This window comes from Agelaius phoeniceus, chromosome 9, assembly GCF_051311805.1.
Source record: "Agelaius phoeniceus isolate bAgePho1 chromosome 9, bAgePho1.hap1, whole genome shotgun sequence".
Taxonomy (NCBI): Eukaryota; Metazoa; Chordata; class Aves; order Passeriformes; family Icteridae; genus Agelaius; species Agelaius phoeniceus.
Window position 1 is genome coordinate 24034937 of NC_135273.1, and position 18453 is coordinate 24053389.

Sequence of the window (18453 nt, forward strand, 5' to 3'; positions counted from 1 at the left end):
TCTACTCAGCATGTTTTCTTGTCTCAGTTGAGTGCTAAATCTGAGGTGTTTGTGGGTTTTTTGGGAAGCCCCAGGTCTTCTGTAAAAAGAAAGATGTATTTCAGTTCTGAGCTTGGCTTTGTGGCTTGTGTTTGCTATGGGAAAGTGCTGTAGCCAAATTTTAAGTGAAGAAGTGAAGTATGCTTTATTTTTCAAAAATAATTTTACCAACAAGTTCTGAATATGTGCTTTCCCTTTCCATGGGGCTCAGCTGGGGATGTCTTTCACCATTTGATGAAATAGTCACTGTTTTCAAGGCTTCAGAACTGTAAAATTCCTTGTCAACCTCTTCTTCCTCCATTGCCTGACAGTGCACAAATGTGGACGTGTTTTTGCTCTCTCTCATGTGGACTGAATGAGGACTCAAATCCATAAATCAGATTTGCTATGTGATAGAAATGGTGTCAATGTGGTGAAGATCTCCAAGTGGCAAATACACAGTGTGTTTTTTAGCAATGATCAGGCATAAAAAAAATGTGTGCTGGTGTGTCTAATAAATTTTTTCTGCTTGTTTTAAATGAAGGCAATCTCTTGTGTTAGAGGCAGGATACCTAAAATCCAAAGTTAATTTCTTGACACCCTTATTTTGGCTTCCAATCACTACAGTATTGTCAGTCTTGGGAGAAAAGAACTTGCCACTGAACTTTGGCTGGGAGTGTGAGAAGAGCATTGCTAATATACAAGCATTTAGTTGGACTAGTTCTTGCTAACTTCTTGTGTTTGCAAAGAATGATGAATGTTATTTTTCACTACAGCAGCTTGCTGGCACATATACTTTCCTATCCAACCAAAGGCTACAAGTGTACTTTGATTATAGAACGTTTTCCTTGAGAAGGAATAGGCTGTTAGAAACAGGACCTGGCACCATTAACCCGAGGTGTCCCTCTAGCAGTGAAGAGCTGTCACCCTGATATGACCAGGCTCCTTGCAGCAGAGGCACTCACTGCAGTGGAGAAAGTCTTCTTCCCATGGTCTGGGTCATGGCTGTGGTAGGGCAGGTTTGCTCCTCAGGCGCCAGACTGTGACTGGCCAGGCCTTAGCCAGGAACCCACTGCAGCTGGGAGTAAATTGTCAAAGGAAGGAATGTTCAAGAAAACCATGCCACACTCTTGCTGGTTTTTTTGCAATACTTTAATACAGCATTAAAATGCTAGAATACTAGAGGAAAGCTGTATACTATCCAGCAAATAAGGCACATGTCGGAATGCCATTTTATGGACAATCCACAACAGAGGTGTTACAGTCTCGGTAGCAACACAGTCACCAGATGAGCAAGCTGTCATCTTGATTGCTGAAACAGAACTGGTACCTCTGAGGCCTTTGTCCATAGGTTTTGTTTGTTTTAGCTGTACAAGTTTATTAACAGTTACAGAAAAAGAAATTACACAATTTGCCAACTGAATCTCACAAGGTCAGTGGGTACAGTTAAACAAATGTAATAATCATTAGGTTAATTTTTTTTAAAGCTGAAGAAATTCATAAAATAGTGTTAGTTTTAGCACTATTACACAATGCAGTGAGTGCTGTACTAAATAACCTTTTAAAGGAAACAAGAATCCAGTATAGGGCTGGGCTGACCTCCCATTTTAGCATGGTAAAATATCAAACTAAAAACTCAATCCTTCATAATATAATCAAACTACATGAAATGTAAAGTGTAAAATGCTTCGAATACGTGCACATGCATATTCTATATTGCTATCAGTTCTAATTAAAATAAACGTAAACCCCTACAATAATCTACTTCAATCCTTTTCTCTTACATCCTTTGATTGATATTATTGCTATAGATGATACTGCATAGCTGAGCTCACAGTCTGCAAAGAGTTGTGAAAGTCAAGTTAAACAGTGTCCCAACCAACTTTCTTCCCCTCTAGTTCTGGGGAAGGAAAGAGCCACCATTTGAAACCCACCACTTGTGCTTCGGAGTTCCTGAAAGCTGAGTCTCCACGGTGCTCTCAACACCGGTGTGTCTCTCACAAGGCCATAAAGTGACAGTATACTGATATTTGCTCCTCACTTGCTACATGTCTAGTGATAGCTTTTCTAGCACTCGTTCCCCAAATACACATAAATAAACCGTATAAGCATTTTCATATAAGTCTAAGCACTTGAATAATACACTGGTTACTTAATACTGATATTTTCATCCAAGGATAACAAAAACAATATGGCTTAAAGAATTGCAAGGTTTTTTGTCAGAATTATGTACCAACTTTCATATAATATTTTATGTAGACAATATTTCCTTCTTAATGTAGTTCTGTTGCATACTTTATACAGACAAAAGCATTGTAAAAAAAACGTAAATTATTTCCATAAATATTTTCTTGAGGATACATCCTTAGTTCTGCAAAATACTGCAAAATACTTAAGAAAACTCTTACCTCCGTTAGTATCCTAGTTGAGAGGAAGGCCCTTCTGAAAGCTTCCCAATTGTAAAAACTTTGCCCAAAAAACAAACAATACTTTTTAAAAAGGCCCTCAAATATATACAAAAAGTTACTGCAAAGAGTTTCCAGATAACAATTCAGTATTATAAGAAATATTTGTAACCATTCAAAAATTTTAACATCTAAAAAGGTTTCCAAAATACACACATAGTATTAAAAAAAAAATTGAAAGAAACTCTATGTCAAGTATAACTCAAGATAAATACACATCTGCAAGTAAAACTGTAAAATACTTCATACAGGGGTAAACATTTATATCAATCATCTATAGCTAGTAACTGCACACGATTGTCCCTTTGAAATTCATCCTAGAAACACAATCCATCATCCCTATATCTAAGATCTCAAACAGCCCTCTGAGCACTTGAGCGATATAGCAACCTCAATGGACAGCACTGGTTTTGCAGATAAGAAAGAGATATGGGTGGAAGCCCACTTGGGAGTGGAGTGATATCTGAAAGAATGGTTTTTCTATGGGGATAGTTCAATCACATTTTAAAGTATGTTGGCAAAGGCAAGTGGAAAATATATGTCTATCTACTTAACTTGAAAAACACGTGTTGATGATTTATTGCTTACTGTTCAGTGGAAAACTCTTAGGATCCAGAATAGGACAAAAAAAAAATCTTCTGTGTGACTGCAGGACAAAGACCACTAGTCTATGGAGTCTGACATTTCCAAAAGCTCTAAACTTTTAATGTTTTAAGTAGGTTTCGGGTTTTTTTAAAAAATGCTAGAGTGTCACAGGTATACAATCCATGTATAATCTAAATTTCTTGTTATATAAAAAGGTAAAATGTAGATAATACTTTTAGGTATAAGGCTTCTCTCAGACATATGTAACTTCACATTTTTAGTTTAAAAACTAAGTCCCATATAATGGGGAACTTCAAAATACACCTCTTTTCAGAAAGAATATATACTCTTGTGTATTTATCTGAAATTAAATAGCAACTTTGAGACAAAAATGTCTCAAACATTGCTTGTGTGGCATCATTTTACATCTGTTGTAGCAGCAGTAGGAACTGGCTAAAATGGGGCCATCCTTTAAATGACTAGGATATTTCTTCATCACCTTTAAATGAAGTATTTGTAATAACTTCATTGTAGCCTCATTAGGTTAAAGCAGCTAAAAACCCATGACACACATTTCAAATTCCTCAAACATTTTTCCGGAGGTGTGCCAATGCCAAATTTGATATGAAATGTTTATGACCAACTCATTAAAGAAATTGCAGGGTGTTTATTTGTTTGATTGGTTTTTGTTGCTGGTTTTAAAGAAATAAATGGAAGTTTAAAAAAAAATCTAAAAAAAGGTGAAAATTTTAAAAAAATAGAATAGGACAATGTATTGGTGGGCTGTCAACAGCAAGCATCTGAGGTTGAAAATCCAGTTTGCCAAATAAATGCAGAGAGCCAAACTGCTCTCAGGTATGCCTCTAAAGAATACTCAGTTTAGGGAGGCCTGTATTGATTAAAAACTCTTTTTGCTGATGCTTGCTTCACTCTTGCTAATACTGTCTACTAATGCCTTCAATAATTGCTAGCTGATGCTCTCAGTGCAGAGAGAGAACATCCGAAAGCAGTCACTAAAATTTAAAAGATAAATCAATTCCTCATTTTTCCCATCAAAACTCTGCACCTTTACCCTTTGTTTTCTAATTTGAAGAGAGCTGGTTACATGTATAGGTGAATTCCCTTTGTGTGGGGAGGGAGGGAGTAGAAGTAATCTATATTTTGTAATCAATCATCCTTTCTTTCCTTCGAAATAAAAATTCAGAAATGTCCCTTCTCTGCCACTAACTAAAACCCAATGGTCCTAAGCTGTTACACACAATTATGTGATGTGTTTTCCAGCCGCTCCCACTGCACAGGCTCAGTGCGGAGCGAACGCTCGGGCCCCGGGCTGCAGTGCCAGCAGCCGGGCCATGCAGGCAGGGACGGGGGTCCGAGCTCGGCGCTCCTGCCCTGCCCGGGCCGGCCCGGGGGAGCGGGGTCCGGCCTGCGCAGGGAGGAGGTTCCCGCTGCCCCGGCACCGCCGGATTGCTGCCTCGCCTTGGGCAGTAAAACCACGGCAGTGTCACTCCGTGCTTTCCCACACCTTGCGTTCTTCGTCTGCTTCCCCCCAGCGCCAGGGCAGGGGGAGATCCGCTCTCCTCTTTGTTACAGATAGGCTAAGTATCACTTAAATACTCTATATGTCTCCTGCCTAGGAACACATCAATAATATAAATACTGAACTCTCATAAGTATGCTCTCAAGAATTGTTATGCTGCACCTATAGACGTTGTGTTAAAGTAGATCATGTGTATTTTTAGTATAATCTAAAAATCCATAAGCTAAAGGCGTTGCCTTGCCGTGTTGAATATGGATAAACAATTCTTAATAGGGCACTGTCATGAAAATACCAATGCTTATAATGGCATCTTTTAGTCAGGTTTTTGTCAGAACCTGCTGGTGTGTGATCTAGTGATACAGCTATATCAAGAGTTGTGGTATTTTACTGGTTTTAGTGGTTATCATAACAGGGAGATAATTTCAGTACTGAACAAAATGTTTGATAGCAACATCCTAGTTTCAGGGAGAAAATAAAATAACGTTTTCTCTTCTTTTCATCTAAGAGGGTTTTTCTACAAGTTGTTTAGCTAGATGTGAACCATCTAGGTGATTTTTTTTGTTCCTGTACTATTAAGTGCTCAAGAGGAAAAAATAGATCTGGTCTAAAATGCTCCTCTTTCAAAATTACTCATGCTTGAAACAAACTATTGAGATTAATCCTAGAGGTCAAGCTTAGAAAATCCACCCCTAGATTTGCTTGTGTATTTTCTTACTTGTATAGACAGATTAGTATCTTTGTTGAGAGAATTTGTCTCTAAGTTAATTTGTGAATCTGTGCAAAAGAATGTGTTTGCATTTGAAAATGCTAAAACTGCATATCTTCACTAAGGCAACTGAATTGTTTATTAGTGTTACTTTCAATAATATTATTTTCAGCTATTTTAGTTGGAGTTGCTAACTGGGCAATAGTAGTTTCCAAGTGATTAATTTAGTTAATTCTATTTTAGCATTACACAGCACTTTTCATCCAGTGATGCCAAAACACTTAAGAGATATTAAGTAAACCTCACAACTCTCCTGTGAGGTAGGTATGCTAAAGTATTATTACCCCCTTTTTGCAGTTGGGGAAACTGAGGTCCAGAAGGATCTTGTGACTTGCCCAAAATCAGGGAGCTATGGGAGAGCTGTGGTCAGAAGCTGGGAGTCAGGATGCTTATCCATTGCTGTGAGGAGCAGGCTGGGTCTCTCAGGCTGCCCATAAATAATAGAGTTTTCAAGACATGTACCTGCCACTCCCACCAAACAAGCAGATGCAATTTTGCCCTGCTTATAGCAAAGCAGGGAAATGGCAAGAGCTGGACCCTGCAGCAGATTTGTCAGGAGCTACATGTTCTCTAGGTGAATACTCATAATAAGTTCTCTACTTTCTTTATAGAAGCTTGTCTTGACATACTGGTAACATCCTGCTATCACTTGGCATAAACCCCCCACTTTCTTTGCATTACAGAGCTAGTCCTCAGAACACATTTATTTCACATCAAGTTATTTAGGATTTAAAGTATTTTCTCTAAGTATCATTCACACAAATCAATCTCCCTAAAGGAAACTTCATAAAAATGTAAATTGCTGATGTAACCCCCCCCCAACCTCTAACATTATTCCTCTAATTTTTTTAGTGAATACTACAAATTAATTGCTTGTTGTGTCCTTTTGCCAATGTACTCTCATGTAGACGTACAATCAGGATACTGTCTCGAGGTACTTTCAGTTTGCCAATCCCTGACAAGATGTTCTTTGCAGCAGGCTGTCCCTGTGCAAAGTTCTACCTGAAATGGGACAATGAAATATAATTCCTAAATTTCTCCCCAGGTATGTAGGTCTTCAGGAAGACATAAAGAAAGAGGGTTATATAGAGTGTTCTCCATGCCTTAAAACACCCCTATGGCTAACGTGTTTCATATCATAACAAATTTCTATAGTAGAAAACAGGACATAAAAATATTTCCAGAAAGTGGCTTTTAAACTACTATAAATAGTAAGTTTGGCTAATCTTTTAGTTAAGGATATTGGGGTCAGTTTTAAGTATTCTTATCCCCTTATTCATAGTAAATTTAATGTGCTTATAGCCTAATGAACATGTCATGCACATAGAAGGGGCCATGTCAGTGGGATTATATGACAAGAGAAGGATCTGGTAGTTGCATAAGCAAGCCAATTTTGTCTCCTACAAAAACCTCTTGGAATCTTATGGCATTCCCTTCCTACCCAACCCACACCCCTCAAACAATTATTCACCTTTTTTTTCATGTCCTGCAAAAATTATTTTGCCTAAGCCCTGCCCAAGAGATGGTAACAAATAGAAAAAAGTCCAAGAAATCAGCAGCACAAACCTCTTAAGACTTTCTAAAACTGGGAAAGCAGTAATTCTCCTTTTATGCTGTGGCTTGTTTTATCTTCCTTTGTCTTGTCATATAATAAGAACAGTGTTCATGTTGTGGGTGAGTGCTTACAATTAGTGGCCCCACAGTTACTGAACCTCTGCAAAAGCCATACATGTAACAAATATTCCTTGTGAACATTATTCCTTGCCTTTTGAAAAGTACTTCATTTCACCTGGCTGTGATATAGGGTCTGTGTAAACAATCAGCAGAACCTGTAACTGCAGTTCTGTTGTGAACATCATCAGTAACACCTTATGTGTGTACATATATAAATTTACATATATATGTATACAAATCATAGTCCTGTAAATACCTATTGCATGCATGCACATGCACAGGAGAAATGTTACATTCTATTAATGGTAAGGCATATTATTAGATAGGCAATATTGGCAATTATTTTAGCTTTTATCTTGATCTGATGTGCTGCTGTTGATGGCATGCTGCCAGAGAATCTCAGGATGATGGGGATGGGAAGAGGCCACGTTGAAGGTTTATTGCACACGGCGGCAGTAGTAGCCCAAGACTTTGCACTTCTCACACAGATGCTGAGGGTGTTCTTTGCTCTGGTCTGACACATCCAGGCCGTCTGGCTTTTCCAGAGGTCTCTGCAGTGGTGGGAAGGAAATCAGGTTAGATCCAAGGTTTTGTCCTTGGTACTCTTTATTCAGCATGTGAAATCTACTGCTATGCCCTAACTGAGCTTTCTACTGGTAATTAAGAAGGTACCATGTTCCTTTCCTGAAGGTATGGAGTGATTTTTTCAGCCATTCAGCTCTACATTGGTTCAGAGTGACCTCACAATTTAATGTCGTTCTTCAAAAAGGTGCTGTTAACTTTGTTGCAGACAAATTACAAAAATACTGAATTGAGGACTTCATTTCTAAAAAGCAGTAACAAAAGAGTTTATTTGCTTAGCTCCAGTAACTTAGATGTCCCAAAGGCACTAACACCTAAAGCCTGGGAATCCCATAACCCAGCAATGCAGAGCAAGGATTATCAATGTTAGGACTAGCTGCTACATGAAGAAAACAGTCATACTATGCACAGATATTACATAGCTAAATGGTGCTTTCCCAATAGGTAGTCCCATGGTTTTGATGCTGAAAGTTTTGAAGCAGAGCAGCTGCAAAGCTTTTAATAAAATTTAAAAAAAATTCCGAACTTATACAAAAACAAACCAAAATCCAACATCATGACACAATCCTTTGCACTGAATCTGAGTAATAAATGATGTACTTTAAATAATATTCATGAAATCAGCATGTTGGAGGAAATTAGGCTGATTCATTGTTATTAGGTATTTGGGCTTTCACTTTTCATGGCATGTAAAAGGCCTCACAGTCATTCTGGAAATAAAATACCCATGTTAAATATTGTGACGAAGTCAAAGGCTTGGGAAGTCTAATAGGTAGGGAAGTGATAGAGATGGGAGGTAGAAGTTAATAAAGTGCACCATTTGCTTGGAAAACACTCCCAAATTCCCTAACCCATAATTGATCTGTTTTCATGAAATGTATCTGAAAGGCTGTTTCATTGCACTGTGCCATGAAGGCAGCAGTTCTTCATGGGACTGTGGTAGACACAGCATGTGGTGTGAAATCTGAAAACTAGCCACAAGCTTCTCACTGTTTTTACAGGGATATTAGACCCTTACTTATATCTTCAAAGTGTGATTCTTGGAGCAGTGGATGGGTAAATAAAAATTACACCATCTTGGCCATTTATGTCTTAACACCTTTCTTAATCTTAAAGACTTTTCTTTATCTGTAAGGTCTTAAAGTACACCTGATCATCAAAGATTTCATTTTTAAGTTCTTTGTCAAGCCACCTACCTGAAACTGTGGACAGGAACAGAGATATTTAAAGCTCTTTTTTTGGCTACGTAATACTGCAAGAACTGCTCATAAATCAGGGAGTAGAAGGGTTTCTCTCTCTGAATAGCTAAAATGACACAAAACATATTCTATCGTCTTGAACAAGGCATGTCAGTGAGTTCTTGCTTGCTTGTACTGGATTTTAGGTGCAACACTCTTATTGTGTTGCACAGCTAGGCAAAACAATATATAGGAGTGATTCAGTAGTGATTGTCAATGATTTGTTTCTGATTCGGTGTTTTGAACTATGAGATTGTCCTGCTCCGCGTAGGTCTTTGAGTCTAACTTCATGTACATTTCAGCTGCAAAGTGGATTTCCTGTGTCAGATGAGGAAGGTAGATGCACTCTTCATCTCTGAATGCCCTGCAACCCTACTGAGCTTTAAATGTTTCATGTCACTATGTTGAGATTTCAGATCAGAACCAGCAAGTCTGTTTCTAGGCTTGCAGTCCAAGCAGTGGTCCAGATACTACTTATTCCACAAGACTGGCCAGTTGAATAAGTGTGTTTGGTCAGAAAACTGCCTACCTCATCTACCACTTATTCCACCAATATCTGCCACAAATATTCTTCAAGAATTTGCATTACATCAATATACAAAGATGAAGCACAGGTTCTGGACTCTCAGGAGTTAATTTACACTCTTCAACAGCGAATGAGAGTTTTGAAATGCTACACTTGAAACAGGCTATTTGACTCAGCTCTGATTGCTTCTACATGCTAGCTGTGCTCTGATTAAAGAGAAAAATACAGCAGTTATCATGTTTATTGATATAAGCCAGATTTTTTTTTTAATATGCAAGGCCTTGGGAATCATTTTTCCTGGAAATAGTGCAAAGGACATTGGGAATGCCTTGAAGCGCCAAGAGTTTTTGGATGGTTTTCAGAAACAATAGCTCTCCGTAGTTTGCTTTCCCCCAGCGTTGATTGAGCTCAGCTTTTTGGCCTGCAAAGCATTTTGATTTCAGAACTGTTATTGTTACCAGTATGTTACGACACAGGCTGGGGAGAGAGGGGTTACAAATGCAGGAAAGCAGGTTGCCAAGGGCCAGCTGGAAGGCACGAAGCCATGCAGAGCCCAGACTGCATTTCTGGTGAGGTGGTGGAGGGCTGAGGCTTTGAAATTGGTAGTGTACTTGTGTGGTTTGTGTCTCAAAACCATTTAAACCCAACTTCTGCATGAAATGAAATCCCAGCTTATCTCCATTTGCCATTTGCTCTTCATGGGTTTCTTGTAAAGGCAGAAAAGAACCCTTTAATCACCCTGAGAGCAAGTGCTCTTGTCCTGCTGCTGTCTGTTACTAATTGAGGAGAACCTAAAAATAATAACCTTATACTCTTGGAACCTTTCTTACACCATGCTAAAAGTGTAGGATATTAGTCACAGAGCTGTGTGTCCATTGGGGCTGGGCTAATCCCCAGCTCTGGTGTGGTGGGAGCAGAGGGGAAGGAGAGGGCGCTGGCACAGCAGTGTGCAGCAGGGCCTGGCTGTTGCACACTGTCAGCTCTGGGGCTGCCTGAGTTCTGCAGGAGACACCAGTAACTGAGGAGGCTGCAAGAGCCTGCACTGCTGCTGAGGGCTCAGCCATGTACTTGGACAGGGTGTGGAGAAGGGGACAGGCTGTTCGGCTGAAAAATTAACTCTTTTCCTTAGAAGGCAGTGAAATGGGACTTGTAGAACAACAGTAAATCCTGCTATGTTCCTCAGGGGAGAGGTATCCTTTTTTCCATTAAATGGAGAGTTTAACTGTAAAAGTTAAGTTTTGTTGTTTTTTTGGCTTTTTTTATGCAAGCATCCACAGTTGTATTCTTCTGGACTTCACTTTTGTGCATCTTTGTTTAATTTTCTCCTGGTAGTTGCAGGGTGGAAATAATCTTGTGCAGCTCCACCAGGAAAGCATTTGGTGGTGGTGAATAAAAATATTGCCACAGGGGAATGAAGCTGACAGAAATTCAAATTTATATATCAATTCCTGACCTGCAAATTAACTTTTGACTATGAGTTATTGCTGTTGCAGTCTAGATATACTGCATGACCTGTGCATTCCCCAACAGTGAGCTGAAATCCCAAAGCTCTCAAACAAAAAAGAAGTGTTAGCTGTTAAAGAAAGCATCACTAGGACATCTTGAGGGAAATGGCTTCCACTAAGGTGTAGAATGGAATAATGTGCCTGCTTCTGTTTTTATTTTCTGCTGTGGAATGGAACAATTTAATTGCACCACTGATGGATAGAGGATCACATCAGAATTCAAATGAGAGAAAACACTTAAAAATTATTTTCTGGACTCATTTACATCCAATCTTAATGCAGCAAATGAGATGATTAGATGTCATATTGGGAGTGTGAATAGAAAGATTCTGCAGCTATTGCTGGCAGGATAATTGTTAGGTTAACAGTCTTAAGGAGCCATGCTTCCCTCAAGAAACACATGCTATCGTGAATTTGTAAATTTTTAGACCAATAAAAAAAAATTGGGCACTGGGGAAGAAAAGATTAAATGCAATGTCCATTCTTGAGCAGCAGGCCCTCTGCTTTTCTATCTGCCTGGGGGAAGAGGGACATGACCAAGGCCCTGGGCTGTCGCCGTGAATCCAAGAGACAGTGATAAGAAGGCAGCAGATCAGAGGCAGGATGCTTAAGGAGAGCAAGCAGGCTCTGTCAGCAGCATGCCTCTGGGACAGGCCAGCTAGGAATGGATGATAACAGCATGAGGGAAATGGTGAAAATCTCTTTTTTAAGAGTTCAGAAAAGCAGCAGTCTGAGGTGAAGTGTATTCCCGTAGCTGGAGTACACAAGTGTGGGCATGCTGGGGAGGGTTTATTAAATCTAAAGAGTCAAAAGATCATACTTGTAGGCTTCAAACTGTTGAAAAGTTTATTGGGCTTGAGTGATTATACCCACCCCTCCCCATACTGAGGGAAGCAAGGTGGCTGTGGTTGCACTCAGATATGGGAATTATGATGAGACCACTGAATTGCCCATGAAAGTAATAACTTGAGCATCATGAGGTATGTATTTACATACCAAATTATTTCCAGTCCAACAGTAAATTCCTGACAGCTGGAAGAAAATAGTGTCCAAGAGGACAAGTCAGTCACCAGATGGCTGGTTCTGCACCAGTGCAACAGCTGTCATCACAAACACCACTGGCCTTAGCCACAAAGTCGGAGAAGAAGCCTTGATAAGAGGCCAGCCAGGAAATAACCACGGGCGCAGATGTTGCTGCTATAGTAGGCAGGGGAAGAAAATGAGAATTCAGAGCTTGGCATCTGGGCTGTTACACTGCCAAGAATGCTGGTGAATGACTATAAGGACTGCCTCTGTTGCTGAAGCAGGGTAAGAAGGAGCATGAACAACCACAAAATCCAAATTCCTTGGAAGAACAGGAGAGGTTTAAGTCTTGTCTGAGATTCCTGTTTATGTTTAGAGTAGCTAAAGTAACTACCTGGGAAACAACTTTTGAAATTGCCATAGAGCAAATTTGTGTGGGTAGTTCTTTAGCTTCCAGTAAGGCTTGAGCTCAATGGGCCTATGGTTTTTGCCCCATGTTCTGTGCATTCCTGTAAGCATTCCCATGGGAAGGTTTGTCACTCGAGGGAGTGGTGAAAATGCAGAAGGGGGAACACAGTGGAATAATTTAGCAAAGCTTGCTTGAGGAGCCGTTTTGCAGCTCAGGTGTGACAATCACCTGATTCCCTACCTGGTGCATGAGTTGGGGAATGAATGGCAGCAGCCCTCCTGTCAGGCCCTTGTGTTACTTCTTGGAATACATGCTCCACCATCTCTTTTAAATACAGAGATTTAGAGCTGTATTTATAGAGCATTCTAAAGTATATACACAGCTGTAAAAGTGCTGAGAAGATTTTTCCTGCCCTAGAGATCAAAAACTCATTCTCACAGCTAGGCCATGTGGACTAAGAGCATAGAGCTGAATTGAGCCATTCCTTGTGGGGAACTGGCCCAGGATAGTTTCCTGGAGTGAATGAGCCTCCAGGAACAATGAGCAGGTGGCAGGAAAGTGTGGCTGCTCTCCTCTCCAGGGACTCACTACTAATGAAAAGTATGCATAGGAAATCAAGATTTGAGCATAGCTGCACAAGCCATTCACAGAGCCAACATATGTGCTTGAATGGCTACCCCAGAGCTATCCAGAGTGGAGATTATTTTCTTCAGTACTCTGATATTATTGCCAGTTACATGGGAGTACTTCAGCACCCCAAACCATTCTTTGTGAGACATGGACAAACCTTACCGTACCGGGAAGTCCATGGATTTGGGGAAGTGGCTGGGGAAGATGAAATACAGCTATGGAGATGAGGATGGGAGAAAAGGGCAAGCCTGGCAATTGAGAAGAAACTCCTAATCCACTACAATGAATATTGAGCAATCCTGAAATAAGATTTTCAAATTTTTGTCCTAAATTGGGCACATGCATCCTACTTTCCTATAGTGACAGTGATGCAGCAAGGCTTGGTGGCCTGTGATTGGATTTCAGCTATTTAATAGGCTCTGAAAGGTTTGATCTGTTTGGTGACAAACTGGGACAATGCAGAGATAGTCACCTGGTGTGGGCTTTCCTGATGAATATACTGAATGGAAACTTTCTGTCATATGCCCTCACCAGGGAACTGTGGTCCTTGACTGTTTTAGATATAGGCTGAGATGTTTATAGTTTTTATAGTTTTGGAAGTTCTTGTAACTTGACAAAAGGTTACTGCATGTTGAGGGAGCAGCAGTCATTTTCATCTGCTAATAAAATGACCATTACTTTTTAAAATTATGTTCCAAGATTTATATTTTTTTTTGTTAGGTTACAAAAATGTTTACAAAATGGTAGGGCAAAGAGTAAGAATAGGAGATGATGAATTCCAGCACATTGCTGAAGAGAAATATTGACAAGATTGCTTGAAAGGAGAAATAATTTATATCAATAGAAGTAAATACTGTCTGATCTTGAAAGGAGGTCAGACTGCTACAGTTCATCTGTTTTTTGTTAAACTGAAGAAAAAACTCAATTTATTGATTATTTGTACTATGATCAATCACATCACATATTGTGGACATTGCTGTTTTGTAGCATCTGTCTGCTGTTTTCTTTAACTGCACCACTTTATTTTTTCAAATGGAGTTAAAATGACACGAGAGAATCATGGTGTGTAGGGGGAGGCAAGATATTTTCTCAGGTGGATTATTTAAGTTGGAAAACCTGTTCAGTGGAAGAGTCAGATGAGAATGCAAATACTCTGATCCGATATAATAAACACAGATGGCACACATAATTAACTGAGAACATCCACCGAGAGGGAAGTGAGGGCTTAAAAACCTCTAGAAATGTATAAGAAATCAAACATGAATGAGGCCTCTGCCATGGTAGACACCAAAAAGATAATGAAAATCTAAAGAATAAATAGGAAACATATCTAGAAAATGTTAAGGTGGTGTAGCAGTGCTATTTAAAAAAACAAAGCAAACCATATTAAGTGAGCAAGACTTTTTTGTGCTTTAATTCTCAAACTAGAAATACTGAAATCTAATGAAATTGTTCACTGTGTTTTTACAAAATACAGTTTTTGGTATAAGAGTACCAGTGACTAGATATATTTTCCAAAATGGGGCAGAATAGCTCCCCACTGATAAATGTTGATAAATGTTTAGAGAGCCTGGTGTGGCACTGGATGCATGTCCAAACACCATGTATGGGATAGCAGACAGGAAGCTGTGCCAAGCAGCAGCACAGACCTCCTGCAGCCTGGCAGCTCTCTGCTGCTGCTGGCTCTGTGCATGAATTGATGCTGCTCCCTTCACTGCCTGCCTGTTGCTGTTATGGTTAATCAGAAGCAGCACAGGACCCCTCTGGAAGAATGAAAAGGACTAGAAAGGCTGACAATGGTAACACTGACAAATAGAAGCAGATGGAGGTGAGGCATTGACAAAAGTATGTAGAATCTTTCAGCTTGAGGTTCAAAGTTCACGTTTTGGTGAAGAGCACTAGTGACTGGTTACAAGTTATTTATATTGGGAAGCCTAGCTGAAATGCACTCTTGTCTTGAAAATCTCAGATAACTGCAATACCTGCTGCTGGGACAGGAACACATAGATAGACACGTGCTCTTCCACATCCATGAGTTATGGTGTGCTTAGTGAATAGCATGGAAACAGTGAGGGGGTTAACTGTGGAGAGCTGCACTGCACATGCTGGGATGGTTCCCCAGAAAAGTGCATTGTATGTGGCTTGGTGGCAAGCACAGCTTATGGAAGCATTGCAGATTGCAACCCTCCCCCAGTGTGTGTCTGACTTTAGTACTGCTGTGCAGACTGGACTCCTCCAGCCCTGCCACGAGGGGCAGCTCTGCACAGTGGACTACTTGCAAAACTTTACTACAAAAATGTACACTTCTAAGTCTATAATGCCTCTGTACAGTGTGGATGGGATACCTCTTGAATGATTTCTGGACCCTTTGAACATCAGCATAAATGATGAAAAGAATTTTGAAGAACAAGTCAAATATTGATAAACTTGTGCTATAAATGGTCTTGTGCTATCAATGGTCCTGTAATTTCTCTCACCTCAAGACCTTACTTCCATGCATGTGGTAAGTGACTCAGCCTGGATTTTGGATTTTTTAGATAAGCTGTCTAAACAGAGGTAAGGAACAAGAGGCACTGGAAGCTCTGAGATTCTTATGTTAAATTAGTGTCATTAACCAATGAGTTTTGTAGGCAAGAGTCATCTTAATATTGTTCTCCTTTATCACTACTCTTTGATAAGTAGAGATAGCCCCTTGAGAAAATCCAACAAATGAAAAAAGCAGTACCCATGCTGAAACCAGTGGAATGAAACAATAAATTGGTGTAAATATGAAGAGAATCAGAAGAACTAGAAGGCCAATTGCTATTGCTGAACTTTTTTTACTCTTAAGATTAAAAAGCTCCCCAGTCTCTTTCTATAAGAAAGGCAGGTAAAGATTTTGGGTTTGAGGTATTTGTACTGAAAGAAAGAACATTCGAATTTGGCAACTCTGATGACACCTGTCCAGATTTCCAGGACTGAGACAACTCATCTGGGAAACATTGTCTGTGGTGTGTTGTGGCCCATGTCAAGTTCTTTTTAAGTCTTACCCACGCTTTACAAAGTCAACAGCATTCCTAGCTCCAAGCCTGTTGCCATCAGGTCTGCATTTCTCCTACCTGTTTGTGAGGATAGACATTAATGTGGCACTTGATACATTCTTGTCCCATGTTAGCCCAGGAGTTTCCACTCATCCATTTTCTCTTGCATTTGGGGCACTTATATTCACCAAAGCAGCGTTTCTTGCCCTGGTATGGTGTCAGGCCTTCTCCTTTTGGACGAGCCTACAAAACAAAGGGAAGTAGCAATGAATGACTGAAAATGGGTGGGTGTGGATGTGTGTAGTAGAAAAATAAAGATTTTTTTTTTAATTAAGAAACTTTGGGCAGAAGATACTGGAGGCAGGTATGAAGGATATGTCCCTTGAATGAAGAGTTCATATCTTGAAGCCAGAGTTTAACAGTTCTGAAAGTAGTTTCTGTAAGAAGTATTCAAAAATTCAAGAAAACATAATACTTGTTAGTGACACTGAGTGTTTGGAAATATACCCTTTCACTCTTTGAGTAAATAGTTTTACTATTAGTTTCATTATGATAAAATCATCTCTATTGAGTATCTATCACTAGCAATATATATGTCATCAGGGGGAGTAGCTCATTAGTAATAAAGTACTACTTTTTTACTAGAAATTCCAGTTTAGAAATCTAGTCTATTTTCCCCTAAAAACCTGTAGTTAAGAAGACTTTTAATGGTTCTGCTTGTCACAGCCTATATGTCATCATATGGGAGTGCACAAACTGGGATTGAGTATGAAGGAAAGACATTCTGACTATTGGAAATAATAACTTTTATTAACTTTATCTGGTTTCTGGCTCTTGGTAAATGGTTTCACTATGTCTGCCTTTTGAAGGAAACAGGAAAGGATTCTCAAATGGTGTGTTGTGATGTCTGAATGTTAAATGTCCCTTAAAGAAAGCCTTTTTATCTAGGGAAGTCAGTCGAGTTGACAATGACTGTATGCAAATACCAGGTTTATTTCTTGTACATGCATTCACTCACTAAAACTGTGTATTGTGCTTAACAAAATATGTTGAGGTATGTGAAGATGAGGGTGTTGCATCCAGCTGTGCTAGGATAGCTGTAAAGATGAGGCTGTTTTCCCAGAGTCCCTAGCAGGTGTCAAAACACTGTCCATGTCACTGTGTTCAGTTTGTTGCTGCCTAGAGGGAGATACTTTGCCTGTATAGTGGCAGTGTACTATGATCACCTAGCAAAGGGTTCTTTGTCACTTACTTACATGTCAGGCCTAAGCAGCTTTTCTTTTTTAAGGCTTCCAGATAAAGTTTACAAAAGTGAAATGAGCCATCATGCTGGGAAGGCATTTGTTTTTGTTTGGGGAGTCTGTACGATTTCTCAGTGTGTAGGTCCAAATTGCTTTCTATGAGAAAACACGTGTTGCACAAGCAGGTGGTTGGCAGAAGACCTGAACTTGGCAGGAGCTCTGGGACTCAGGCTCCAGTGGCTGATGGAGATGATGAGCACTGTTACCTCCTGGGTCGCGTGTGGGAGCAAGAAGGGAAAGGAACATTGAGTGCACTCTCCCCTGCATGCTGTGGGTGGAAGAGCAGGGGACACCAAACCTACTCCAGCCTTTTTTTCTTCCTGTAGTGTCAATAAACAACATTCTCTGGTTGTTATGTTTATTCCTCAGCATAGCAATATTCTTTAGAAGACTGGATCAGTAGCAACTTCCATTACAAACGGGCAAACTTGTATAGTAATTTGCTTCTGACAAGCCACTGTAAATATTCTGTCTGACAACAAAGATAAAGCTGACCAGGGCACACATATGTACAGCAGTATAGCACAGAAGAAAAAATAGTGCATTGATATAGTGATAAACATTCAGACTTCCATAACTAAGTGAGTGCTGGCAGGCACTTAGAGTGTAGCTCTCCAACCCATGGTGTCCCTTGATAAGAATGAGAGATTGCAACTGAATGTAGTGCAGGAAAATGTCAATTTATGGAGACATCCTTATTCTGGATACTTAATTTGGTTCTGCCTCTGAGAAGCTCATAGCACAACTCAGTATAGGAAGCCACATGCTCTCTTCATTTAGAAATTCTTATGGAACTGAACAGAAACCCTGTGTCTAAAGAGCTCCTGTGTTTAAGACCTGCCCTCTCCTCCTGAGGCGTAACAAATTGTTCTATTTGCAGTTTCTCTTGGGGGGGGAGGTGTTATTGAATGGAAGGCACATTATTTTTGATTCTCTGATTAAGTCACCCTCTATGTAAACTCCTCCGGCAGCCAGACTTGAAAATGCAGCTCAGTGCCCCTACCAAGCAGTGGTCCCTTCAGAAAATGTGCAGTTCACAGGGTTCATTATTTCCAAAAGAAATAGCACTGACTTTGGAGACAGAGTGCATCTTGGAAGTCTTGTAAATGTTTACAAAGAGTATTTGAACATAACACTCCCACAGCAATATGTTATGTCAGTCATGAAGAGC

General features: G+C 39.8%; 1 protein-coding gene across 1 annotated transcript in view; it reads right to left on the reverse strand.

Annotated features, from left to right (window-relative positions):
- Positions 1-1152: 1152 nt before the first annotated feature.
- The window catches only part of ZCCHC24 (zinc finger CCHC-type containing 24), a 107385-nt gene continuing 90084 nt past the window's right edge, over positions 1153-18453 (reverse strand). Inside the window, exons 3-4 of the mRNA XM_054637395.2 lie at positions 16060-16224; positions 1153-7599 (exon numbers count right to left, since the gene is read on the reverse strand). Coding sequence (XP_054493370.1) covers positions 7486-7599; positions 16060-16224 — 279 coding nt within the window. The 3' untranslated portion in view covers positions 1153-7485. The remainder of the gene's footprint in view (positions 7600-16059; positions 16225-18453) is intronic.